Source organism: Vanellus vanellus (genome assembly GCF_965231255.1).
Source record: "Vanellus vanellus genome assembly, chromosome: 10".
NCBI lineage: Eukaryota > Metazoa > Chordata > Aves > Charadriiformes > Charadriidae > Vanellus > Vanellus vanellus.
The window spans coordinates 8,691,121-8,718,673 of record NC_138915.1 but is presented as its reverse complement, the minus strand read 5'-3'; the positions used below and the strand labels follow the sequence as shown (position 1 = coordinate 8,718,673).

Sequence of the window (27,553 nt, the reverse complement as noted above, 5' to 3'; positions counted from 1 at the left end):
AGGCACCCCGTGATTCTCCTCGACCCCAGTTCGACTCCTCACGGATGGCAGACAACTTCTCCCATCCCCGGTCATGTTTACGGGCCGTCAGCTCTCCCTGCAGCTTTAGCACACAGGCGAGACAATGCACAGCAACGGTCCAGCATTTTTCAGGGGCTGGATCATTTTCTGAACAGAACACAGCAGATCCTTTGGGAAGATTTCATCTTTTCATCTCTAGTTCAGTCTTCCTGAAGTCATCCCAGACTCGCACAGCGCCAGGACTCGAGCATACTGCTGGTGCTAGAGATGGTTATAACTCCAAAAGTCACGGAGGATCTTTCAGACTGTCTAATATTAACAGGTTTGAGAAGTTCCTACAATTGTTCCCTTTACATTATTGTGCAAGTCAGATTTGACCTGTCAGCCTGAAGCTCTCATTTTCCCTTTAGGAATGTGTGGTTGGCAGGTTGGAATTGAGAGGTAGAGTATCAATCGGTTTACTAGAAAGCCAAAGACACTGTGGGCAAAATCCAGTTTGACAGGCAGTAGTTTGTACTTTCTCCTATCAAATTAGTGCACCTGTGAGGAGGATACGCAGTCCTCCGGTGGTTAACCCCATCTCCAGGGGAGGTGTGCTGGTATCATTCCCGGTATCATTCCTGGAAAGGGAAAACAATACAAGTCTCGGCAGGAGCAAATTAGTGCACTGAAATATTAAATACGGTGTTGCTTTAAACTAAACTGTGTCTGGTAAATAAGTACTAGACCAGATCAAAATCAATTTGTTTACAATGAAAATCCACTTGAATTAAAACAATGAACAACAAAAAAAAAAACCCAAGTCAAAACAATTCCCAGTAGAGACAGCTACAACAAAGAATCTTCTCCTTATTTAAATGACTCAAACACTGAAGAGAAGCTTTGCTGAAGTTTTAGTGTTAAAATCTGATGTTTTTCTTTATGTTTAAGACAGCTTTATCTGAAGAGTGCTAAAACTAAATTCCACATGGGAGACACAGTTTTAAGAATTGCAAACCACACAGTTACAATTTGAACAAGTCCATTTGATCTCAGTGTCGCCAAAGCAATATGCTTCTGCTTCTGCAATGTTTGGTGTACACCTGACGGCCACAGGCTTACGCCATGTTGCTGGGCATGTTCTTAGGACTTGACTTCACGAACTTGTGTTTCGTCTGCCTCAAAGCTTGGGTTGTCAATGTGTGGAAGGACATTCACAGCAGAGGGCTGGGATTCATTGTTTACAAGGTGCGTGTTGTCATCTGTCCAGAACAAAACCAAGAAAAGACGAGTTATGGAGTGTCATGGGCAAGCTTCACTACCCCACAGCAAACCACGCTTGCTTTATTTCCGCAAGCCCACTGCAAGCGGTCTTTTCCCAGCACTTTTCTTGCAGAGTGGGAAATCCAAGGCCATGCTCCAGCTACCACTCTTCTGCTGCCCCTCATTAGTTTGTGAGCCCATTCTTGATGCTACTTGGCATTTCTAGTGGCATCTCGTCAGCTCTGGAGTTCATTTCTCGCTAGTGCTGAGCAAGCCGAAGTTGTGTGAGGCTACAAAAATCCAACTGTAAGGAGACTGGCAATTCTCATATAACTTTAGGGCTGATGAGGACAGGCATCAGGAGCCACTTCTAGAGGCTAGGTTCAGGATAAACCATGGGACACAGGCTGATTCAAAGGAAGGCCTTCTCCCTACAAGACTAACCTTGTTAGGCTGATGTTAGTGTGTGTCCTTGCCGCTCAAAGTGAGACTACACAAGGGCCTGAGCCATATAACTAATCCGGCACCACTTCAGTTGCTTATAGGGATGCAGTTTTGCCTTCTGATGGAAGGTTTATAGGAATCACCTTCTGCTCTACTGGGGTGCCTAAACAGGATGCTCCTGTACACATGGCACTCGCTGGAGCAAGATGTCCCACAGCAGGCAGGCGGCAAATCCTCCGCGTTCCTATCAGCTAGGGTTCCTGCAGGAAATCTGTGTGGACACAACCGGAGCATTGCTTTCACCTCTGAAAGCCTCCCCAATTACTCCTCTTCCCAAGGCCATTCCACAGTGTAGGGGACAGTTACTTTCATTTGTTTACCTGGAACCTTTCAATTTTTAAAATCAACAGCAACACTGAGCATGTGTTGGCAAGTTTGAGCACTAAAAAGACATTTTCGATTAGTTTGCTCTTGTTCAAAAATATAAGGTATTTGGAAAAGCTGATAGTCTTTTCCAATTAAAATTCGCTGGAAGTGCTCAAGGATGACTCAGCTTGGCAAAAATTCAACTGAAGTATTTGTCATCTCTACTTTGCATCACCTAAGCTAGAACAGGACTGACTCCCCAAAAGTTTTAAGTTAATTAACTACTTAAAGCAGACAGATGTGCTGGCAAAGCAACACTCACTCATCCAAATGAAGTCTCCTATGAGACAACCAGGTGAGGGACATCTTCAGAAAAAGATCTCTTTGGTCTTTAAGTAGTAAGCCTCCAATTTTCAACTACTCTTTTCATAGACTTCAATTCACATTTATGTTGCATTTCATTTGCAAACAAAGAGCAAGCATCAGAGCCAAGTGCTAAAACAATAGGAGAGATTAAGACTACCCTGAAAAACAAGGTAATAACATCTCACAGTGCTTTAATAAGGCAACCCCCCCTAATTCACAGCATAAGCAATGAAGTGCAATGCAATCTAGCACGACAGATGAAACAGTAGACATACTTTCTGATGGTGCATGTTCCTCCAGCACAGATTCATCTGCTCCTTGTACAGAAGCATATCCAGATGATGCTGTTTCACTACGATTATCCTCTTCATTAACTGTAGAGACATTTGATGTCCTATTGGATACTGTGGCTTGCACAGACTCAACCCCTTCTTCTACATCCTCCTTTGTGAAAAAAGAGAAAACAGCAAGTTACAACTTTGTAGTATCCTTCCAGGAGACCAATGCCTGCAAGCACTGGAGTCTAGTGAAATTTTACCCAGAAAAAAATAAATTCAAAATTGGAAAAAAGCTCTGCTGTTAACCTCCAGCATCATAGGTGAAAACCAGTTACTGCCTAATTGAGCGGGAAGTTCAGATGCAGCTTCTCTCTTCAGCCAGCTCTTCCCCTTTACTGCCCAGTACCAGGAGAATAGATTCGTCCTTCCACTCAGAGCAGATCTCCCTCCCCCAGGCAAACATTTTAGCTGGTGCAGGCTGTCAGGCATTGGCAACAGCATTGTCCCCCCCAGCACTTGCCACAATGAGCAGCTGCACAACACATCAGAAACTCCTTGTGTATCCTAGAAAGACATGTGGCTCCAGGAAAGCCATACATACTAACACATTCGCTTTACAAGGACACCGGGTACTTCGTAACTGAATAGAGGCTGGTTTCAGGGACAGTGTGAGTTGCCAAAGCCTGCCCGAAGCCTCGAGTAACACCCTTAGCTGCACGCGCAAGAGCTAAGAGCAATTCTTCAGTCACGCATTACAATCAGTTTTGGTTGACATTCAGGCTTTGGATGATACCAACTCAGACCAGGTCAACTGCAAACTTCGCTAAAGGGGACACAGCAATTAGTCCTGTAGCATCTGGCCACTGACAGCACACCACCTATGCTTATCACCCGTGCTCTAGAGGCAGCACGAAATAGCTCAGCATGTGGTTACTACACTAGCGTAATACTGACAGTGGCCACTAAGAGAGACTACTAGCTTACCTCAACACCCAAAACTTTGAGTATGTCACATTTGCACATCGGGCATGTCCTGTGTTCCAGAAGCCAGGGGTCAATACAGTTCTTGTGGAAGAGATGGCTGGTGGAAGAAGGTAACCAAAGAGTTAGGTTTCACACCAGAAAAACTGTTTATGTAGCAGCTATGAAGGCTCATTTAGAAACACTGAGAAGGTATTCATTCTAGAACGGATTACCTTATTTTGCCTCAAGAGTCAGCTGAAAGTTATGGATAGTTGATCTCTCAACCTGTAGCTGGTCTGTGCTTATTAGTATCTCTAGATAACTTGCTAGAATTCAGCATTATCATCTTTGCTGCATCAGTCTTAAGCTTTTTTATTAATCTATGTACAATACATTCCCAGCTGATAATGTAACTAATACAAATACTGACATCTCAGCCTTAGCTTTAAGGTTAACTTCTGTCATGCAGATGCAGATGACTAAATAGCACTCGTTTCTGTTAAAACTACATAGAAAAATCATCTTGCACAGTTATGCCCTCCAGATAAACTATACTCCCACACATTTACTTCGTCTATGCAGTCACTGTGCATTCCAAGTGGATATTTGACAGCCTGTGTACTCAAGAAAATAAATATAGTTCAGCCATCACAGATGCAAATGTGTGCTTCTATGAAGACACTCAATTACACAATGCATCTGAATTAGGCCACAGATTTAGGAGGATGACTTGAAATCCTGTAATCTGCCTGTTCCCTCAGCCTGAATAGAAATAGCAAGGCAGAGAGGAACTGCTCAATATTAATCAGAACTCTATTATGAGGCAAGTGCAGAGGTCACCACATCCAGCACTTGGTATCCTATGCCCCAGTATGATACCAGGATTCTCCAATTCAGCCCACACAACCAGCACCTCCTTCCAGCTGCGCCAACGTCATGTCTAGAGTACAGCCTGAAGCTTCCTTGATGCGTGACTATTTTAAGTACTTGGACTTAATACTGCTCTTGTGTACCTCTGCTACTATAAATGCCTTCAGTTTGACTATCTGGACAAGAATGCCTTCTGCAAATACACATGCCCCGGATACTGAGATACCGCCGATATGACTCACGGGAGCATTTGATTGCTTGTTTCTTGCATGGATATAGTTAAATGCTTTCAACAAGTCGGGTCTCAGTGCTGAGGTCAACCACCAACATCAAGTATGTTCTTGCAGTAAATATCAGTTTAACTCCTGTGAGAGAGAAGGGCTACAAAACTGGTGAGGGGTCTTGAGGACAAATCTTATGAGGAAGAACTGAGGGAACTGGGGTTGCTTAGCTTGGAGAAGAGGAGGCTGAGGGGAGACCTTATTGTCTACAACTACCTGAAAGGAGGTTGTAGAGAGGTGGGGGCTGACCTCTTCTCCCTGGTGAGAAGTGATAGGACAAGAGGAAAGGGGTTCAAGTTATGTCAGATGAAGTTTAGATTGGATATTAGGAAACACTTTTTCACTGAAAGGTTTATTAAACATTGGGAGAGGCTGCCTAGGGAGGTGGTGGATTCGCCATCCCTGGAGGTGTTTAAAAAAAGGGTAGATGAGGTGCTTAGGGACATGGTTTAGAAGTGGTTTTGTCAGGGTAGGCTAATGGTTGGACTTGATGATCTTAAAGGTTCCTTCCAACCTCAGCCATTCTATGATTCTATGAGAATTTAATATGGTTGATACTGGCAGAGATCACCACTGGGGAAGATTATCAAGTAAATGCAGTCATAAGCTAGTGCCTCTTAGAGCCACATTTGGGCCAGAGAGGAATGAAACATCACAAATGTATGTAAAAGCAGTCTCAGAGCAAAGCATAATGCAGCACATTTGTACATAAAAAATACATTCAAAAGAAGTTACTCTCGTCTTAACCCAGTAAGTCCCGCTTTGTTTGCAAGTTTGTATCAAGATTAGCAGGGTTTATAGGAAAATAGTGAGAAGTCAGGTTTCCTATCAGCCAAAAGCATCTAGAGCCTGCCTAAATGCTTCTGTACTCACGGGACTTACTCCAGTACTAAACAGGACTACCCATGAGCATAAACCTGAAATGACAACTGAATAATCACTAACATGCATGCCTGAAAGCTTATTCAGTTTGAGGTTTTTTTCTAAACCATTAAACATTAGATCAAGGAAGTTTGTTGATAACACCTTAACAGGCCAACTTCTTGATGTCAAAACAGCTTAGAAGCCCTACTGCTCGGGAGCAAAGAAAGCTTTTGCAAAACTGTAACCTGGTGCACAAGTAACCCCAGCTCAGATGTGATAGTGTTTGACAAATAACACTGCTCAGCACACAACAGCAGCTACAGGGTTTTTTTCTCCATTCTTCAGAACTTGATTTTTCCTACGTCAAAATCTTTCCAAGTGCTTTTTTGTAACAACCCCCCCCAAGGGTTACAAAACCTCTTCCCATACAAAATCCGTGCAGTTCACATTGCAGCCTTCTGATTTTAGAAGCTTTGCCAGAGCAGTCCCATCCAGCAAGCACATGGGAAGTCCCACAGAACAAGTTTCCTTAAGCCCTGAAAAGGCTTCATAGCTCATCTTAGGAGCAATCAAATTAAAGTTTTAGTGCTACAATACTGAGCTCCCACAGAAGCACAGCAATGAGATACTACAGTAGAGAATTCTAGAAAAATAAACTGCTATAGCACTATTTTGGTCTCCGTTTTAGACGATGCATACAAAAATAGAAATGCTTCCTTCTAAAACAAGAAAGTTAGCATGGTTTAACAAGTTTAGGGGGAGCAGGACCCTCTTAGTAACCAGTAAACTAAGTGACGAGAAATGGGCGTAGTTTTGGCGGTTATCTGCAATTTAGAGGTAACATTCTTATACACCAGCAAAGGAAGAAATCTTTAAAAAAGCCTTGGCATGCCCTGGAGAGGCACTGTGTTCTGCCAAGTTATACTTGTCAATCCGTTCACAGGGGAAGTTATGAGCACAGGCCATGGGGGCATACTACAAGTGCGTATTTACACAGTTCCTGTTGTTCAAAACGGTGTTTAACAGAGATTCGAGAATTCTTGCTGTGCAACAGCTTGATTAAAGTTCGATCAGCTTTGTTAACATAGCAGAAGGAACAAGGAGTAAGAGGCATGCTTCCAGATTTTGGTTTAAGGGGCAGTTTGGAAGACAACTTACTTGCAAGTCAGAATACGCACTACCTCGTTCGGCTTGTACAGCTCAATGCACACAACACAGCTGTCTCCATCAGGACCAGTTTGCTAGAGCAGGGAAGTGAATTTACAGCATTAACAAACTTTGAAGATTTCCTTTGAACTACAGTCAGATTTACTGCAGACAAAGGGGTCTAGCTGAAGTCATCCAAGATATCTCCCCTATATAATCTTACATAAACACATCGTGTGGATTACTCATAGTCAGGCTGACACTTTAACCGAAGCATTGAAAGGTGAATCCCATGGTTTAGAAGTCCAGCTGCAAACCATCATTGGGTTGAGGCACTACTGTAGAGGTTTAAAAACAGCTACCTCCAGTTTTGGTTACAAAAAGAATAGCCACAGAAGCTGATTAGATATACTAATTTACTTTTAAGCATCCATGCCAGCAAATTAGGACCTCTCACCTCGGCAAGACTACAAGCAAGCAGCTAAAAAGATAATCTGATTTATGAGAACATACAAATTGGAAAGTCTTGCACCCCAGTGAAGGACCTGGTCTGAAAGAGGAACCATCTCCGCCGGAGACAGTTACAGGCTCAGAGAGATTTCTGCATCCTGCTCCAGAGCTATGGACCCTTCCCTGGGCGCTGTGCAGAGGGTGTGCCATAACGCTCAGGAAATTCCAGCATCGGTCATACCTTGTCCCCTTGCTTCAGGGTGCGGAGCTGTAACTGCTCAATGGCCTTCTTAGCCCTGGCCTTCAGTTGTCGCTGTAACAGAAAGCGGTCCTCGTTAAACACAATCATTTTTCCCTTAAGTGGTGGTTACTAATACTTACCAGGGTACTTACTGCAAGCAGGCACCTGTTTTACAACCCAGGTCTTATCGAAACAAGCCAAGTGAGCATGACCGTGCTATTTAGAGACAAGGCCAAACAGAGTTTCAGGACGTACTGATGCGGTTATTGACTCTGGATGACACACCAACAAGACATTTGCATATGCTTTGTTTTTACCTAACCTTTTCACAAAGCCCTGGAATTTCAAGGGTTTCTTCTTTGAAGAGATGCAAGGTAATACCTTGATCAGATCAGACCCAGCCAAAACAAACAGCAGCCTTCACATTGACTTAGTACAGGAGACTGAACATCGAGTCCTACAATCAATAATTTTAACTGCTCACTTTATGACAACTTCCTGGCACAAACTCACGTCCTGGTGAAAGGTGAGATTCTTTACCAATCAGCCCAGTTCCCACCAACGCACCCTGAACTAGTCCTCTGCCGCGACTGCCTTACAGAGCACACACGCAGCCCAGGAGCCTCCTAGCACCGGCCGCGCCTCGCAAGTGGAAGAATGCGGTTTTATCTCAATATTGGGTCAAAGTAACACGTGCAAAGAAAGAAAGGAAAAAAAAAAAAAAAAAAAAAAGGTCTCAGAGCTATTTCTCCCCCTCTCCATGACACAAAGCGTGAAACAAATCAAATGACTAGCCCCGGGTGGATTACAAGGAAGCTTTAATGAAAGCGGAGGAGGAAGCATTCCCCTTCGCGCAGTAATTTGCGTGCTGCCGTCAGGACAGCAGGGCAGAGAGGAGCGGAGGGCAGAAGCCCAGCTTGCCTGGCAACTGTTGCTCTCCAGCTGTCACTGCAAAGCATTTAATTAGCAAAAGGAGCCAACATCTCTGTTTAAAGGTCACAGGTTGGTGCTGTTCCACCACCACGAAGAATATGACTGTCCTCTCCCTCCCTGCTGCACTTACTGCCTCAGGACACGGAGATGCATCAGGCAGCTCTGGCAGTGCCGTCCCGACACTGGCACCTATTTTAGGGACAGAATGGACTCAAGTTTTGCAGCTAACCAAAAATCCTCCTCCCAATTCCGCTGCTCAGTGCGGGAACCCCACACTGTTAGCGTTCCGGCAGTACTTGCCCTGATGCATTTGAGTTCGGTTACAAGAATCTTTTCTGGGACAAAGGTGCAGTGCTGGTGGCACAGGTACAGAAGGAACAAGGGGGTGGAGGGCTGCTCCCGCCACCGAAGCAGCTCAGGGAGCATCGGTAATTCAAGTCTGTATAAGATTCCCTGTGCTGAAGCAGTTAATGTCAAACAAGTTGATTTATATGGTCCGCTGGGACCCTGCCAAACAGTTGTGGTGCAAAATGACCTATTTGTCTATCAGTGTTGTTTTGGGATCCCAAGATGTAGGATCAATATGCACGCTTTTAGGAGTTTAATAGTTGGTAGCTATTAATAACTACCAAGAGATACATACAATCCAAAGGTAAAGGATGCAAGCAGGTTCTCGGGTGTATTTTTTAGGAACAAGAACTAGTCAAGTTTTCTTTGAAGCTTGTAAAGTTCTTCTGCTGAAGGCATCAATATGTTTCTGTATGTCACTTAAGGTCAACTTTAGAATGATGTTCCCCTCGTCAGTGTTTCAGACTGAAGCCACCGAGAAGCAGCCACATAGTTACCTCAGTAAACACTGAGGCCCCCAAAAGTTTCAGCAGCAAACGCAGTAACATCAACAGAGCAGGAATGCAGCAATATTAGTGCTTCTCATATGCAGCCAGAACTGTCTGTCACTGCTACTTGTTATTAATTGAAAACTAAACTTTCTAGGAATGTACTCCCTCATCAGTATCTGAGCTACACATCTTATGTCAGGCCAAGCATATTAGACAGGACCCAACTGGCTGTATTGTTAATAATTTACTGAAACAATATTTTAAGTTTTGCCTGGGCACAAGTTTAATTGCTCTTCGTGAAATGCACCAATGGCAAAGTCACCTTTAACATTGATTTTGGGAAGTACAGCAGAACACCCCTCCAGGGGGATGGAGAAAGGTTGCAAGAGGAAGCTTTTTATTGAATAGCCTACCAGGACATCAGAATACTCAAGCTTGGAGTGTCAAAGCATTTTGTGAAGCCAAGTTTTTCAAGCAAATATTAAACGTTAATGTTGTTAAAAGTCTAAACCCAACAACTCCATAAAATAGCTAAGTTGAGGAAGGAAAAAAAAAAAAAAAAAGAATCAAGGCATTACAAAAGAGGTTGCAGCTCCTATCCAGGCTCTGGCATGTTGAGGTAGAGAGGTACCTAGCCGGCAGAATTAGGTTTGCTGTCACTTAGTCCTTAGTCTTCCCTAGTCCAACACTGCTGATTTCATTTCCAGCCCCTTCTGCAGAATGCCTTCCTGGCACCCCGTGAGCATGGTCATGGCAATGCAGACTGGCAAGCTCTAAGGAGATCAGGAGGTCCTGCTTTTCTCCTGTAAGCTAAGGAAGTTCCTTCCCCACAGGTAGCTACTGCCATGAAAACAGTTCTGAATTGTGGAAAGTTGAGCAACTCCCCTCCTCCAGAGCCATTAGTTAGGTAATTTCTCAGCTGCAACATCTAATCTTTATGAAATCAATAGAAGTGAAGACTCGAGCTTAAATTAGAAACCAGGCCACAGATAACATCACTGGCCATTTTGCATTATTAAGAAAGGTTAATACACTGAGGAACTGAAATTGCCAGTACTCTGCTGATTAGAAAGTTAGCAAGCCACCTACCACACTTGCCTTGTTTTTCCACCTTCTTGCTCACAGACCTCACGGTGCAGTAGAAGATTGCAGAGGTGGGGACTTGAATTTCAAGGCCAGAAGAAAATATGCATCGAGATAAGAACTAGGAGGTTTTAAACAGTTTAGCTAGCTGGCTCGTGAGGAAAAAAGTGCTCTATTTTAACTCACAGTTAGGAGAGATGTGCTACTAAACTCATGTGTTCACTTGCACCGCAAGGCAACGTAATTGGCTCTTTTCAGTAATCGCTCAACTTTTTAAAGAAGCCCTTTGCAGTTTTACATTACGGACTTGTACGCAATTCCCGCTCAAGCTGAGTGAGAGACGGCTGCTGCCCTCAAGAAAAGTCTGCAGAGGAGAACATGTTTAAAACCTAGGCTATATGTGATCAAGCCATCCAGAAAAAGAGCCTTCACCAGAAGAAGCAATAGTCATACCAAGAAGTACAGAAACTGTATCGGTAAATGGCGAAATCCAAAGGTACTCAACAGCCTGACTGTCTATAAAACAAGAGATTGCTTCAGAAGGCACTGAAGTCTGAAGATTTTTCTCAAGCCAAAAGAAAAGGAAAAACATATTGCCAGTATGGTAACACTTGGAAGCCATCCAGTTCAAGCAGGGGTTTCTACTAGTCCCGTGCAGGAATGAAACATACCTAGCTAGGCTCTTGTTTTCAGGGAGCCTTTGCAGAACAGACAAAGCATCTAGAAAACGATCTCCCCTCTTTCTGTTCTACCCCTCAGCTTCATTGCCCTTTTCAGTCCAGGGCGAGAGCTCTCCTGGGGCTGTGGCTCAGTCCACAATAACAAGCCAAATATTCAGGAACCTGACCATACAAGAGACGAGCTGCAGACATCGTTATCACATATCACAATTAGCTCTGTAGAGCAATTCAAAAAATGTTCGCTTTGGTTCAAGTGGGAGACTGACACTTTAAAAGACTCCTCACACAACAGCAATACAATCCCACAGAAAAAGTCAAGAAAGCAGAGAGGTACTTCAAAGAGTAGTTACACTGGGTGAAGGGATACATTCAGAACAGCAGTTCACTTCTGAAAGGGAAAAACTTTAATAGCTATCAACACACTTCACTGTTTCCTAAAGGCACCTCCCAAAAGAATGTATAACCCTTCAACATCTGTACAGTAAAGGAGACAAAGCACACCCCTTTGCTCCACCAAGTAACAGACTGAAGTCCGAGCAACCTGAGTTTCCACAGGGCTGAACGATGACAGGAAAGCTCCCCGTCTAGCATGCGAGCTGGTGAGTTGTTGGACTTTGGATATACACCGAAAATCCAATCGGGTAGCTAACAGGGAATACTGAAGCATCACCTGTCAGTAGTTCAGCTTCACTAACAAGAGCTTTCTTGTTATTCTTCGCTTATCTAATCATTGTGAGGTCAGTTTTGAGATGCCATGGTATAAAAGCAATTGAAAACAATTCTGGATTGTCTTGAGTTTCATTTTTACAAAACAGTACATTTTTACCCCCTGATAGCAGAGACGCTTTCTTCTATTCTTATACTTGATAAAGCGCTTTAAGGCTCCTTAATTTCAGTTCAGCTGAAATCATGTGGAACTGGCATGTCATTTATCAATGTTATTTTTCAATCTACAGTAAACTCCTTGTGCATACAGAACCCAAGATAGAAATAGTTTGTGAAGGTGCTAGCCAAGCAGACTGGATTTTCCCAGTACCATCTACTACCGAGGCATTAATAACATTTGTAGCTTGTTGAAAGCCCAATAGCTCAGAATAGAGCTGGACTTCCATAACTGCTCTGTTAAACAACTTCAAAGGAGGAGAAAGTTTCCTGTGATTTGATAAACAGTGCCTTTTGCAAACCAGCTTCTAAGGTGCCCAGTTCTTCCTGCCCAGGGTTGTTTAGCATTGAGCAGAATTCTCATACTGGGGTAGATGGTAGGGAATGAAAGAGGGGATTCACCAGCAGGAGACAGTGAGCATCTCTGTCCATACATGCCAGCAAGAGGACAGCATCAGGTTAGAGCTCCATGCCATCCCTCATGTACTACAGAGACAGCTCCATTTGACACCCAGGAGTAGCAACGATACATCCCACCGGCAGATGACAACTTCCAAGATTGCTCTTTCAACTATTCCCTTATTGTATCCTTATCCCTTTATTGTATCCTCACCCCACTTCCAGGTGTGAGGTGACACCAGAACATGTACTTAGAGGAGGCCTAGCTCAGAAGCTGAGGCAGACGCAGCTTAGACGAGGCACAAATACAGCTTCGGCTCGCTGTTAGGTCTCTAGGCTCAGTAAGGATACAGCCTGCTGACTGCCATCCACAAGGTTACACTTAGACAACACGATTTCAGAACACAAACTGGACTGAGTTAGGTTCTGTGATTACGAGAGAGAACCCAGCATTCAACTCTGGCCAATATTTGAACCCGCCATTCAACTCTGGGCATGCTGCCGTCATTGACCCTAGCTAGCCTCTCTGCCACGAACAATGATGGTTCTGCATGTTAACATTCTAATGTTAGAGAAGCCTGAAACTGGCCTGAATTTCAATACCCGAGTCCAACTTCAAGCTTTATCAGCTTATTCCAGAAGGATCTTGCTCAAGGGGCCTCAAATCTCCAGCACGGCAGAGAAGCTCGGTAGGGCAGGTCTTCTGCAGTGGCAGAGAAGTCTGTCACTCCTTTAACCATCTAACCACTGATCCAGAGAGAATTCACATACTCTAAGCCCAGCCAGAGCGAGATGCCGGTGCTACTGCTGTCCGTAGGAGAGGACTCTAACAACTCTTCTCCCAGAGTTCAGGTAGCTCCCGCAAGAAGCGCTGCAAACACCGACGGTCTCCTCTGCAACACAGCCGTAAGGGCAAGGCTGAAGTGAGTACTCGCATCTGCGCCACTCAGACCCTGTTCCTGCTGCTGCCCATCACCTTTAACAGATGTCACGCCAGGACTTTATTCTCACTTTTAAGGCTTTTACTTAAGCCCTGAGGTAGCAGGTATAAGGTGGGTCTGATCAGACCGAAGACAAAGCTATAAGCATAGTCCTGTCAGCTGATCGGATTATTGCACAGAAGAGAGTTACTTGGAAACTTAACTCATTAGCAACTCCCTGCCTGGGGTTCGAAAAGAACAATTTAACAGTGCTATTTTTCATCTCCTAATTGAAGCTGTCACTGCAATTCTCAGAGAGCTTTCAATCAGAGAGCAGCTTTCAACAAGCAGCAGTTTCCTAACTCGCGCTCTGCAGAACGGCAGCCAGAGTCATGCACCGCTCCGCAGACGCGTTTGCGGTCGTGTCTCACATTACAGCTAACGCACAGGCAGCGCTACGTGGGAAGTGTGAGGGTCAGCTAAAAGCAGTTTAGCGCTCTCACCGCCTCCAAGACATCAGCGTTACGGTTGCACTGCAGTTCAGGGAGTAAAAATTTGTAGGAGACAAAGTTAGCCAAACCTGATCAGTTGCTTTCTCCAGACAGTCTACCTTTTGCTGTTTCTTTGGAAAGTTTTAAGCTGTTTCAAGATACATCTCAGTATTTTAAAGACCACACTCCTTCCTGGGGAATGAATAAATTGAGTCATTTTGGTGCTTGACCAGTATTTTGCCCTCAAGATCCACAGCATGGAGGCTCAGGGGTATTAAAAAAAAAAAAAAAAAAGCAATGGCACACACAAACTCACCTGTTTCCTGGACTGGGCCCTTGCGATCCTGAGTCTCCGAGCAGAATAAAAAATGAAGTAGCCCATAGTTGCTGCTGTGACAATGAAAAACGACACGGAGATGAAGAAGATGGAGTATTGATTCATCCAAGGACCGTGCTTTTTCCCCACTTCAATGACCATAGTCACTTTCATGCCACTCTCAATCCGGTGTAAGATCTCCATGCCTTTCAGGTTGCCAATCATAATTGCAACGATGCTTTCAGCACCTGCAAAGGAGAAGGGGAATCCACGCTCAGTTCCCAGGTCTTGTGTAAGAGTCACTGTCTCGGATGTTCCAGGTCAAGTGCTAAAGAACAGACTGGGAAGTTTCTAACTAGCATTTGCAGATTCACCCGGAGCTGATGGAATAAGTGTCATCTCCATGTGCTCGTTCAGCTGAAAGCTATGTCCGATTACCTGTGAGCTGCATGAGTGAACCATCTTTAGAACTCATTCCTCTCCATAGCACTCCTCACTCCCATACAGGACACACGTTGTCATTATTTTAGACTCAACGCTTTGGCGATTTACATTTTAACAAGCCTTTGAACTACACGAAGTTAAAAATAAATCCTATCCAGAGTGAGGTCGCTAGGGATTGCGGCATCTCCAGGAGCTCAGCGATGCCAGGGACACAGCTGGTGATTTAGGGACCCTTCCTGTAACGGGTCCGACACCCTCCCTGTTCCGCTGCTACTTCTTAACGCCTCTTTTCTAAATTTGGCAGTGCTGTTGAGTACTTCCCCAGACACTGAGCAATCAAAGCCATAGATCAGCCTTTGCTTCTGTATTTTCAGAAGCAACTGAGAAACGTTTGAGTGAAATTTTGTTGTGAACTATAACTGTTGTTGTGTGTTCCTAATGCAAATTCATAAGGAAGCAAATATTGAGGTGTGCTCAGCTTTTAAACAAGGTAGTGGCAGGTGGCAAACTCCATCCAGATTTTAACAACAGATTTCATTTACTTAGTTGAACATTATGACGAGCCCTAAGAGGAACCAAGGGCTTTATGGTAGGAAGAAATTTCAAGCAACTCTGGTCACCAAGTACAGACCAGAACAAAGCTGCTCTTATTTTGGTGACAAGCAAGTGCTTGAGGACACTTGATACTATTTGCAGGAACTTAAGTCCTGCTGTCCCAATATAACAGAAAGCCTTTTAAGAGGAAAAAAAAAAAAAAAAAAAAAAAAAAAAAAAAAAGAGGAGAGAAAGGGAGATGAGTAAATTGTCACTGGCCTGTCTCTAAACTAAATGTAAGAAATGTGAATTCGAAGACTAACTGGGCAGGAGCCTCACTGCATTGAACCATCAGCTGCCCAACATTCATAATAGATATTGCATGGAGAAAGAATAAAGGCTCTTACAGAAGCGCTATTTTTAGCTAACCTCCCAGCCAAGTAGGAGACAATTTTTTTTCCCTCCGTTAAGGGAAACCTTACCCAACTTTCAGCTATCAAAAAAACCCTAGAATTGGTGTTAAACCAAAGGCTCTCGTTTGAGAAAGTGCTTACCAGCTTTCCAGCCTGTTCACATAATGCTTTTGATCCAACGTGGCTAAGCATGATGTCTAGCAACTCTCCTCAGTGTGACTAAACTCATCTTTTATTCAGAAAGCTCCTTGTAATGAGAAGTACATTGCACAGAAGAGAGGGGAAAAAAAAAAAAAAAAAATCAGCCAGTCTGCAACTACTGTCCTTTACGATGACCCAGAGCTTATACGTCAGTTATAAAATGAGCTGGAGTCAGCTTGCTCATAGAGCAAGTAAAAAAATTAAGCACGGGCCAAGTCAGAAGCTGCAACTTACTTTCATAAGCATGGAAGAAACTGTGGAGGAACAGGCTGTGACAACAGGAAAATAAAAAGCCTGCCAAAAAAAGCAAAAAAGCTTGTTCTGCCTTATTCCCCATTGCTTCTGCATGTCTCACTAGTCAAATATAGCTTGTGGTTATGCGCAATACAAGATGTAGTATAAGGGCTCCTGTTAATGAAATGTCACCATCAGCCCGCAAAACCACTTCAGCTACTAGGCCATCAGTTGTGAACAAGTTTTACCCTTTCAGAAAAAAAAAATCTTCCATTTATGTTTCAGACTAATCAGTTCACCAGGATGTCATTAGATGACAGTCTCAAGTCTTTTCCTGAGACTTTTTGCCCTCAAAGCTTTCTCTCGCAAATTCAGCTCTGCTTTAAGTAAGGGCATGCAAGTGGTCGGCTGGTGGCTGTGGCACGGGCGCAGCGAGGGCAGAAGTGAGAGTGCTCACCTCCATCAGCACCTGCACTACTCCCCCCCAGAGCAAACCCCCGCCGACATACACCAGCATCCACCTTCGATATTTTGTAATGCAAACTCTTAGTACCAACAATTAATTTCTAAAGGCAATTACAGGTGAGCTAACCTGATGTCACGTGAAGTTAACCAAATGCATTCTGCCAAGAACAGGGGAAAGGAGTCCAGAAACTGCACCTAATTTCTGGCCATCAGTAGCACAGGAGTTCAGTCACTCCAGACGCTCCTTTTGGGCAGGGACCAAACGAGGTTCTGGCACCATCACACAGGGCCTGGCATGGGGGCATCACCCTTACCTGGCAGAAAATAAGGACTCCTTCGCCTGCCAAGAGGAGATTCAATGATGCCCTTATTAATACTCAGTAATGAGCATTCCTTGCTCACTCCTCTGTTGGGACCCATTGAAGTTGTCCACCCTTTCAGGTAGTTATAGTACAGCTTTTCCAGGTGGTCAGGAATTCACCAAGTGTCAAGGAGATTCAGAGCTGAGGAATGCACCAGGTTTTGCAGTAATCAGAGGCTACCCGTGAAGGCTTTCTGCCCAGCCCCAAAAACTCACTACCGTTAAAGCCTTCCTATGGTACAGAAAGAGAAAATACAACTTTACAAGGGAGCTACGCCAGCATTCCAGGTGGAATGAGTACAGCAGACTAAGATTTAAAAGCCCAGAGCCCAGAGCCACAGCACGCAGACTTAGAGGAAAGCTGTGCCCACAAGACTCCGCAGTGGTGGCACCGAGCTCGCTCCTGGTCTTGACTTGAAGCCTGTGCTTCTGGGGAGCAGGGGGTGGCCCCAGCAGCCCTCCAAGGGCACAGCTGCTAGCTATATGTGTAAACATACAGCCAGATTTCCTCACCTGGGATGAAAGTTGAACACTGCCTTAACCATAATTAAGATTTACCCCTCGGTTCCCACGTCTCCAGCCTTGCGGTCGAGCCACTCGCTGCACGAGAACGTCAGAAGCAGCGCAGGGCACTGCCTACGCTTCACCCGTTCACAGCAACCCTCCCTTCCGAGACAGCTTTCGTGAGCGAATCTTCCCCCAAGGAGAGCAGGGCGTTGCTATAGCAGTGTGTTTTCCAGGGTAAAATCCTGCCTCCTGGACGCTCCGGTGCGGGTTCCGCTCCACGCGCGGCAGCCAGCCCCAGAGGAGGAGAGGGGCCTTTCTGCGCACCCTGCTCCTCCTCAGAGCTCCAACCAGTCAAACTTCACTGTTGCACTTTCAGATCTTTGCCTTTTCTTCCAGATTTTAGGAAAGGAAAAAAAAGGAAAGCTTTGGCCCCGTGTTAACCTAGCTTTTGTATTGTGCATTTAATAAAACTGAAGCACAACCTGGAAAGGGGAGGAAAGAGAACACCTCCAGTAATTTATATCTCTGCTGCATTAGCAAACCCCCCCTCAAGTTATGAAGGCCATATTTAAGTTCCCCAGCTAATTAACTGCTAGAAAAAAAAAAAAAGTTTAGTTTTAAGGAAACCTTTCTCAGTGTTTAAGGAATCTTTATCGTAATACCACGTTTACCACTCGAGTTTCATAAGCAAGAGAACTGAACTGGCTCAGCCGGCTAACCACAACGCCGGCTTTACCATTGTACTCTCTTTTCTGGTGCGGCCCATTTCAAGGTCTAATACACTAGTACCTGACAGAAAACAGCACATGCCTTCAAAACGTAAGCAAATAATGCAGTTATGAAACTCGCCATCTCCGCATGCTTTCCCCTCCCTCTGCCACTGACTTCTATACCCCACTTAACGCCACAGAGAACATTACTTCAGCCTAAGAGAAATACTTAACATTCTCTCGGTGCAATACTCTGAGGTGACACTGACAAACGCCCTGTATGTTTTTCCGACTCTTGTGAGGCCCTGGCAAGGCTTTTTGCAGTGAATAATTAACTTCCAGCTGTTTGACAGCTTTGCATGTCGTGGAAGCCAACTCAAGAACTCCAGCTCCAAGCCAGCTCCTCTAGCCTCGCTTAACATTGCTTTCTCAGCTCTTACAGGCATTGGAACGGTTTTGCATTGTTTAAACTTGCTTTAAACCAACCAAATTCAGCTTCAGTTAAGTCACGAAAGACCCTTTCATTCCAGTTTAAAGGCCTCGGCGTAACCTGGGGAAAATTCTAATCAATCTTTGTTTTCTGGGATAGCAAAAGCCAAACCCCTCTACTGTCTCTATTAGAGTTTACCAAGAACGGGCTGTACAACAGCACGATGGGCCCCCTTCCCCTTTGGGAGCAGATCTAGCTAACAACAGTTTAAGGAAGGCAGTAGTTTTGTAGGCATTTTTAAGAAAGAAGGTATAAAACATGGTAAGTCGGCAAGTTATTTCAGAACAAGGAGAAAGCCAGCATGCCGCACACAAGCTCCAACATTTCAGATTTGGTAATCCCCCCCCTCCCCCCCTTTCTGAAAGTCTGAAGCTTTGCGTCATCTTTAAGCAGAGTGAAGTTAAGCACCCAGAGTTTCACCAGTATTATTTCGCTTTGTCCAGAGAGCGCCTTGTGCAACCAACGCACCCGCCATGGCACAGCCCGGCTTCCTCGCCCCGGGAACCGGCACAGCTCTCCCCGCGGCTTGCCTAACGCCCCTCTTGGGTACACTCGCCGACAGCCCTTGGGCTTGGTGGTATCAGCAACCCATTTCAACAATATTTTAACCTAATATCCAACCGACGCTAAGTTTTCCTTAAGTCACCAGAAGGGGAAGCAAAGGGAACAGTACAGTAATTCTACACAGGGAAAGATAATGTTTAACTTGCAGACAGAAGAGGTTTCCTGACAGCCTAGCCACGGCTACCTCATCGGAAATTGTTTCATATCACAGTGGCAGAGTGAGTCCAGATAAACCAAGAAATTTATTTTTTCAAAAACGGATCACCTTTCTTCTGTTTGTTTTACAAAAGGATTAAACATGGATTCAGCAGACATGAACCGTTTCTCCGCATGCTTTAAGAGGACTGAGAAATGAAGGATGCAATTATTAACAGATTACAGGCTTCAGGCGTTCTGCGACAGCTGACTAAGTTCTGCTGGAGAACTACTACAGGATGAAGCATTTTGGTTTTAAAGAGCTTGTATGATCTTGCAGAGAAGTCTTCAGAGAATGCAGTCACACAAGAACCGTTCAAAGTACGGCAGCAATAACTCATCACACCCCCTTTCCGCAGCTCTGTAAAGCCCCAGCTGACCACCACATAAGGCGCATGCTCAGAAAAAGCAGAATGGAAGAAATTATGTTTGATTTTGACGGCTTCATGTACAAAAAGAACAAAAAACAGACTTGAGAGTTTGAATTCCAAGGAAAGGACGGGCTCTCTTTAACCACAGCAGAATTCCTCTCTGAAGACTCTCTTTAGGGAGATGAAATACAAACCCTGGCCTTGGTCAGATGGTGGCTGGGTCTTTTAGCTACATGATATGGTGCTGGCAGCACAGAAGATCAGCACTAGCTGTGCCTTCAGCCATAGTGAAAGGAGTAGTATTCCCCTGGCATCCCTCCAACCCCCGACATCAGCAAAAAGGCAGCAGGAGATCAAGCTGTCTCCTCTGCTCTCACATGAAAGACACCATCAGTTGATTCTCCAACAATCTCCTACCAGATTAGCACACCTGGCTCTTCAGCTGTGTAAGAAGAATATTTGACACGCTGTCTTTCAGGTTTAAAAAAGTGTAAGATGACATTTTGGATATTACTTATCTCACCATATCAAAATAGTAAGAAACAGGGGATTTCTGGTGGTTATCGAACAGGCCGGTACAAGTTTACTGTTATCTGTTACAGCCGAAGGGGGGTGTGACCGAACTCCTCCTTCCAGGAGCAATTTAAGCCTGGATAAGCTGACATGTAGGTGGGCTCGTCCCTCCCCCTTCTCCTGCTCTGCACACTCTCCACCTCAACCATTACCTGGCACCAAGATAAAAGACGTGCTCGCTTCCAGGCTACTCTGCAGTTATTTAAAGCAACAGCTCCTTCTGACCCCAGGTTTTTGACTGAATTGTCTTCTTGCCCACACTATCGCCTAAGCTTAATGAAATCTACTTTCAGCTGGCCTTACTTGGCAGCTGGGACCATGCCTGACCTCTTCCTCCTCAACAAAGTACAGAGGTAAACATCCAACAGCAAGATACTTGAAAAAGTTGCAAAAATTGGTAGGAGTACTCAGGAGGAGGAAGCCATAGCCAGAGCTTTAAAAAGAAAATTTAAAGAAAAGGGCGGGAGTAGGAGCATTACAGGAAATTTAAAGATGAGAGAGACTTAAAAGATCCTCAGCATGGTAAGGACAGAAGAGAGGGAAGCAGAGAAACCCCCTGCTAACCGGTGGTTGCGTTGCACAAAAGAAACACCTATTTTGGAGAACTCATGCCCACGGCAGCCTTTGCCTGGAAACACATACCACCATACGCTCCTCACCAACATTACATTTATTAATAGGACCACACCACTTGGGAACTACCACCCATGTGTGTCTAGGGAGACTCTTTGGTGAGGTTGGCCTCCAGATCAGTTACTGTGGATAAGGAAGATTTCCACGCTAGGAAATGTGGGGAATCTTTTACCAAACAGGCTGGGTGTCTAAAGGATGTGTAGTTTTATGTGACATAAGTTTCCATGGGTCCCCAGGGGATACTGGAGGTGGAAACCAACCCGCACTCTATTTAGTTTAAATAGGGTTAAATGTTATTATTTGCCAAGTGAATACAACAGTTACCATTTTTTTCCTTCTGAGCCTTTGAAACTTACGTAAATGCTGCCAGGCCCTAAATCTTAGAACATTTAGAACATGAGATCATCCTTTAAAACAGCAGCCAAGACAGTACACTTAAGGGCACTGAGATGAATGAGATCTGTAGGACAGCTCTCTTCACACGCTGTTTGGTCAGTAGCACTTGCAAGAGTGAAGTATCATCTTGCAATCTAGCAAACAGCATCTAAAACCCTCTGGAGAAACAGTGAGCAACATTGCCTAATGAAAATTCTTTGCTGAATTTACTCAACAGCTTTCAGCAGCTTTGATTTAGTAAAGACATTGCTCACCCTCTTCAAATGAGATTGAGCTCAGAGCTGATATATCCCTTGCTCTCAACATACTTGTAGCAGCTAAGTGCTCGCTGGAAACAAGTAAGTTTGAGACAGCTAACGATAAAATAACATAAATCAGCACAGTGTAAGCCAGAAGGCCTCTGTCTGCAGAAAGACGACCGGTCACGTTTGATACAGCCATACCGCTCTTCGCTCACTGGCACATTTAAGACTGGGGGCAAACGAGCACCGTCATTGTTTTAGGGCCATGTCCCACACAATGAAGCCTCTGCTACCACAGCTGTCACTTAGGATTTTAATTCCTCCTTTCGCACTTCAGCGGCCCACTAAACCCAAAGAGCAAGGGCGCTTCACAGACCTGTTCCAGGCTATCTAAAGGTTGGTGCATACCCTGCAGTCTTCCATGGCACAGAGGTACCTACACTGGACCAAAAAGAGCAAGGGCAGGGATCGCAAGCTGTCAGTGGCACCAATTAGTCTACCCTGCTTCTCAGTGCCCCTCACGCTTGCTCACAGACCTCTGTGCTGTGGGCAACCCCAACTCACTGTCACACTTCCACCATAGGCAGGTGGGAAATCGGGGTCATCAGCCAGACTCCACGTACCACGGGTGGTCATCTGAATGCCACTGTAGCTGTGACATTAGCTTCCTCAACCAGGCAGCCAGAGCTGAATTGAGCACATAAAGACAAAATTGCAGCACATACACATCCAACAGCTATTCTCAGATTCAGAGAGCTACAAACTCCAGGCACTACGGACTGCACGCACGATGCAGGCACAGTGGGCCCATTCAGGTGCCTTCTTGGCCAGGAGCTGCCGGTAGGAAGGGCTAAATGATCTGCAGAGGCTCACCCGGCCACGGCCAGGGAACACGGGACAGCAAGTGACATTAATTACACCTCGCATCCTCATTCCTCACCTCGGATGTTCTCAGCCCTCACTGCGAAGGAAAGGTCCGCTATTTGTTTACACAACATTTACAAAGCCTCAGCACAGCCCGCCTTGGGACTGCTACTCCATCTCAGTCTTTAACAGGAAGAGTTTAACAGGTCACATCAGCCTTTTGACATCGGGCAAAGTTTTAGCTTGTTTCTAAAGATCATGCCTCACACAAAAAGTTGAAGCGAGCACAATTATACACTTTTGCCATACGCTATTTCTTCTAAACATATGAAGATCAGCCTTCACCTCCGTGAAATTCCTGCAGAACAAGTTAAGTGGCAGCACTACATATTTAACCTTTCCTTCACCTTTCACCCATGGATGCAGGTTTACACTTGAACAGATCTTGGTTGCTCGAGACACACTGTTACTGTTTTAGCCAGAATTATTTAGCTGTGTTCCCCCAGAATAAGCCCTCTGCAGATCGGGTGATGTGCTTCTCAAGGCTAGAGTTACACGACAAGAGGGAAACCAAAGAAAATGATCACAATAGCTTTCCGACCCGCAAAGAATCCTTCTTTACCAGCCGCAGAGAAATACTTCACACCAAAGAACACTTTCCATGGTTACCACCATACCCTGACCCCCAAAGCCACCCAACAGCCGGGTTCTACCTTAAGTCAAAGTCCACCTTAAAACAAACCAACTCTTCTTGTGTGCTTTTTCCCCCACATGCTGCTCTTTTTCTCCAATCAAATGTCTTTTGCAAAAGGTCAATATAGATTAGAGAGAGGTGCAATTATAAGCACACAGAAACTGTACCTTGAAACCCTGCTCAGCCTGCCGCAGAGCGGTACCATCTTCTTAAAACGCCCACAATTAAAACTCAAGTTTGCTAATTGATACGGTTTTGTGCTTATAAAAGTACAACATCAATATTACTTTGGACTCCAGTAAATCCTTGACATTCTATGTGTTGGAGAGGATTAGGCAGGATTTGATCATATCTGATTTGGCTATTTATTGCGTTCTGTTGTTTTTATTGCCAGGGCGATTTGGGGGGTTTTTTTGGTGTGGTTTTTTATTTTTTGTTGGCTTTGGGGTTGTTTTTTTTTGTTTGTTTGTTTTTTTAAAGTTGACATACCAAAGATTTCCACACAGAGCACTAATACAAGCAATAAAGAATTCATCAGACTAAACATGATGATTATAAGAAAAAAAAGTCTCTGGAAGCGGGATGACCAGGACAAACACCACTGTCAAGTACAAGCATATTTAAGTCTCTAAACAAGAAAGTTGCTTCAAAAGCCAAGCCTGACAGCCCCAGAAAACCACACTGTACTTGTAGATAAGTTTCTGTTAATAACTTCGTGTTCTGTTGCTACCAAAGTTATGCAAGGAAAAGCATGTTGTGCCATACATTTTATCAAAGCCCACCCATGGGGATGTTCCCTCTCTGCCAGGTAGACAACAGCTCCCGTGCCCCGCTGTGGAGAGGGCAGCCCTCAGCACCACTGCCCCAGGCACCCCCATCAGGAGACGATGCTGCCCCAGGCACCCCCATCAGGAGACGGGAAAGCCCTGAGGCTCAGCTCCCCCTCGCCCCAGCAAAGCCACCTCCTGCTACTTCCAACTGCCTCTGCTTGAAGGAAGCCCTCGGCCTTGTTTGGTTTCACTTGACAGCATACAACGGCCCACTTAAAGCAGAAATGAAGCCAATTAGGAAACAGATTGTGAAGTCACCGTTAGCACAGCTCCAGCCGTGGCAGGAGTTGTAGTTGCACAGAAAACGTTCATTAATGAGCAGGGCTACATTCACCACTGCCTCCAGAAGAGTTAGAGCATCCAGTCCACCACTGGAGGCCAGAAGAGGAGACCCATCCCAAAGCACAGCTCAGCAAAGAGCATTACGACCAGCTCTTACCTCTTAAGTTTGAGCTCAGCCTACAGCACTACAGCTCATCAGCGTTACACAGGCAATATCCCGCACTCGGCAAAACGAATGAGGCTGATTACTTGCCGCCTGCTTCCTCTTGGCCGTGCGGTGTTGAAAGCCAGCAACATTTGTCAAGGTTGACTGGAGAGCGTCGGGTCCCAGCAGAGGCACTGGGCAGGGGCGGCCCAAGCACAGCGTGCCACCAAAGCCCCCTGAGCAGAAGGATGAGCGTTGCTGTGGGAAGAGGCGAGAGCAGGGACTCGCAGATCACCGTGACAACAGAAAAAGATAACTCAAGTCCAGAGAGGAAGAAGAGGGAGGGTGGAATGGGAGAGAAAGCGAGGGACTAGACAAGGGACAAAGAATAAACAGAACAGCGGCAACAAGCTTAGCCCAGTAATTGTACTAGGACATGGCAAGGAGGAGTTATACAGATGAAATAAGCGGTTTGACGGAAGCCGTCTTCTCCAAGAAGTCCCTGGCCTGTTTGTCTACAATTCAGCTGTGAAGTTTCAACATGCCCTCAAGCCCGTAACCCATCACGTAGGATAATCAGGACAGCCAGAGCCACTCTGACATAAATCCCTCAGCAGAAAGCTTACAGACAGCATGGGAAAGGAGGGAGCTCCTCTTGGAGAAGACCCTGCAGAAAGCAGATGGCTCATTTCAAGAGGCAGCTCCCAGCAAGATTAAGATGCTGTAGGTCTCCCAGAGGCCAGGAGCACATATACCTTCCCCTCAAGAACAGGTTCAGCAGTGCCAAAGGGGCTCCTCGGAGAGCTGCAGGATTAGGCAGGCACACAGGGAAGAGGGATCAGGGTAGGGATGCTGCTGTCAGCTCAACAGGAGGAACTCGCCCAGCAATAGCCAGATCTCAATAGCCTTCGTCAGCAGATGATTTGATTACATAAAGCTCTGCCTCAGAAAGGCCAGAGCCCATCTTGATTGTATGTTTTAAATTCTTAAAGCAGAGTACAGACAGCCATACAGCTCATTACAATTGCGCGCAACGAACCTCCAGAGGCAGCTACTGTTTCCTTGTCTCACAGACCACTTACCTCCACTGCTAACAGGCAGAAATCCTCTCCACCCCTTCTGAGAGGGGTGCTGCAAGCATACAATTATTTTTCAAACCGAAGCTTTAAGACTGACTATCCATTTTCACTGTTGTATTTCTCTCCAGAAGATGTGGATTCCCAAAACAGTGCCACTTAGCAGAGTACCACCACACCTGTGAGGTGTGTGAGCATCAATCCAACAGCCGAGGGCTGGACGGTGCCACCAAAGCCGGCTCACCCTGCCCAGACGGTGCCACCAAAGCCGGCTCACCCTGCCCCGTCACAGGCAGGGCACCTGCTCCTGCTGCGACCAGAAGGCAGTTACACAGCTTTCAGCCCAGGGCTGTTTCTCAGGAAACACAGCTTGAAATACAGCCAAATCTCATTCTTCATTTGAAAGATGGGCAGTTCGGGGAGGGGGAAACCCAAACCAACCACAAAACCCACTGGTGGCAAGTAGGAGGCTTTCTATAGTAAGAAGAGAGGCTGTCATCAGCCTCTACAAAATGGAAACAACCTTTAAAGGCTGCATTGGAAGTGGCATTTTGCTGGTGAGAAGCGACCTACAGAAGAGTCTCATACTCAGCCTATTTCTGCGCTGGTTAGTGTGCGGGACATGGGGGAAAACGGTGTCTGAGCACGGAAACCCAGCCTATTTCAGAGCCCAAATCTACTCCACAGAACACAGGCTTTAAAAACCCCAGCATCCATCAACTCTGGGCAGGTACCTGTTCTTGCCAGAAACCCAAACAAACTGGAGACGCTATTCCCACCGCAGCCAGAGCCCAGTCCACCCAGCCCAGAAAGCACAGCCAGCCGCCCGCAGCCCCCAACAGCGACCTCGGCTATCGGACAGACATCGTTACTCATTAATCAGAGAAAAAACCAACAACAGCAGCGCCTTGAACAGGCCCGGCTCGGCCGGGCAGAAACTCCGCTTGGGCGGGAGAGGCAGAGGAAATTCCAGTCTCTCACCGAGCATCAAAGCCGGGTCTGCTCCCCGGCGGGGTTATCCCAAACCGCGCCCTGTTCTCCCACCCGACAGAAGGGATGGAAAGGGGCCGTTCCCAGCGCGGGGACCCTTCCGAGGCTCCCCCGAGCCCCGCTGCCCGCAAGCCGGCGGCTCACCGTGGTGGGACATGGGCAGCACCTCGTTGCCGGTGCCGCGGTAGTTGTAGATGACGGCGGCGGCGGCGCCGCGCTCCGCCGCCAGCCGGATCTTGTCGGCGAAGGAGCAGCCGCCGCCGCGCTGGATGAGGGCGAACCAGCCCGGGGAGCCGCCGCCGGGCGGGGGGGCGCCGCTGAAGTTGGTGCGGGCGCTGCAGGCGTTGAAGGAGTCGCGGCCGTCGGGCAGCACCAGCACCCCCGCCGCCGCCTGCACCGGCGAGTCCTGCCCGTACAGGCCGCTCTCGCTCGCCTCCCAACCGCTCCGGTTCTCGTTCTCGCCGTCCTCCCACGACACGTTGAGCCAGGCGGTCCACATCACCGTCGCCGCCGCGGTAACCCGCGGGGCGGCGCAGAGCAGCGCGGCCAGCGCCAGCAGCGCGGCCCCCGACGACATCCCGGCACGGCACAGCCCGGCCACACCGCCGCCGCCGCCTAAAATCGCCGCGGTCCCGCCGCCGCCCACGGGGGAGGAGCGGGGCCGCCCCCGCCGCCGTACGCCCCGCCCGCCGCGGGAACCCCGCCGGGAGTCCCCCGGCACCGCCGCAAACACCGCCCCCCCCCCCCCCCCCCAGCGGGGACCCCGCCGGGGGGTGCCGAGAGCCTGCAGCCACGGGCGCCCCGACGGCGGTAGGGGCAATGGGGGGGGGGGGGGGGGGGGGGAAGGGGGCTGTTCCCGGGGCAGCGGGGGGGGGGTCCCCCTCGCCGGATCGCCTCCCAGGGCGGTGGGTCGCCACCCCAGGTTGCTGCCCAGGGGGGATGCGGTGGGTCGCCCACCCGCATCACCCCTCAAAAGTGATGGTTCCTACTGACATCACCTCTCAGAGGTGAGGGGTGACCCCCCTGGATTGCTGCCCAGGAAGGGTGGATCACCCCCATCCATCACCTCTCAGGGGTGAGGGGTGACACACACACACCCCCCCAGATCGCTCCCAGGAAGGGTGGGTCACCCCCCTCCATCACCTCCCAGCACAGGGGTGACCCTCCTCCAGACCGCCTCCCCCCAAGTCTGCCCCAGTGCCCGCAGCAGACAGAGCACCGGGGGTGCCGGTGGGCCTGTGGGCACCCCCTGAAGGGGCCGACC

At 46.8% G+C, this 27,553-nt stretch overlaps 1 protein-coding gene across 1 annotated transcript; it reads right to left on the bottom strand.

Moving 5' to 3' along the window:
* Nucleotides 1-1,045: 1,045 nt before the first annotated feature.
* Nucleotides 1,046-26,866, bottom strand: RNF128 (ring finger protein 128; the record flags this gene model as incomplete). The annotated part of the gene is made up of 7 exons (XM_082488396.1): nt 1,046-1,262; nt 2,715-2,883; nt 3,702-3,798; nt 6,854-6,936; nt 7,533-7,604; nt 14,076-14,323; nt 26,434-26,866. 7 exons carry the CDS (start codon nt 26,864-26,866, stop codon nt 1,144-1,146), a joined length of 1,221 nt encoding a protein of 406 aa, XP_082344522.1. The 3' UTR covers nt 1,046-1,143.
* Between the last annotated feature and the right edge of the window lie 687 nt (nt 26,867-27,553).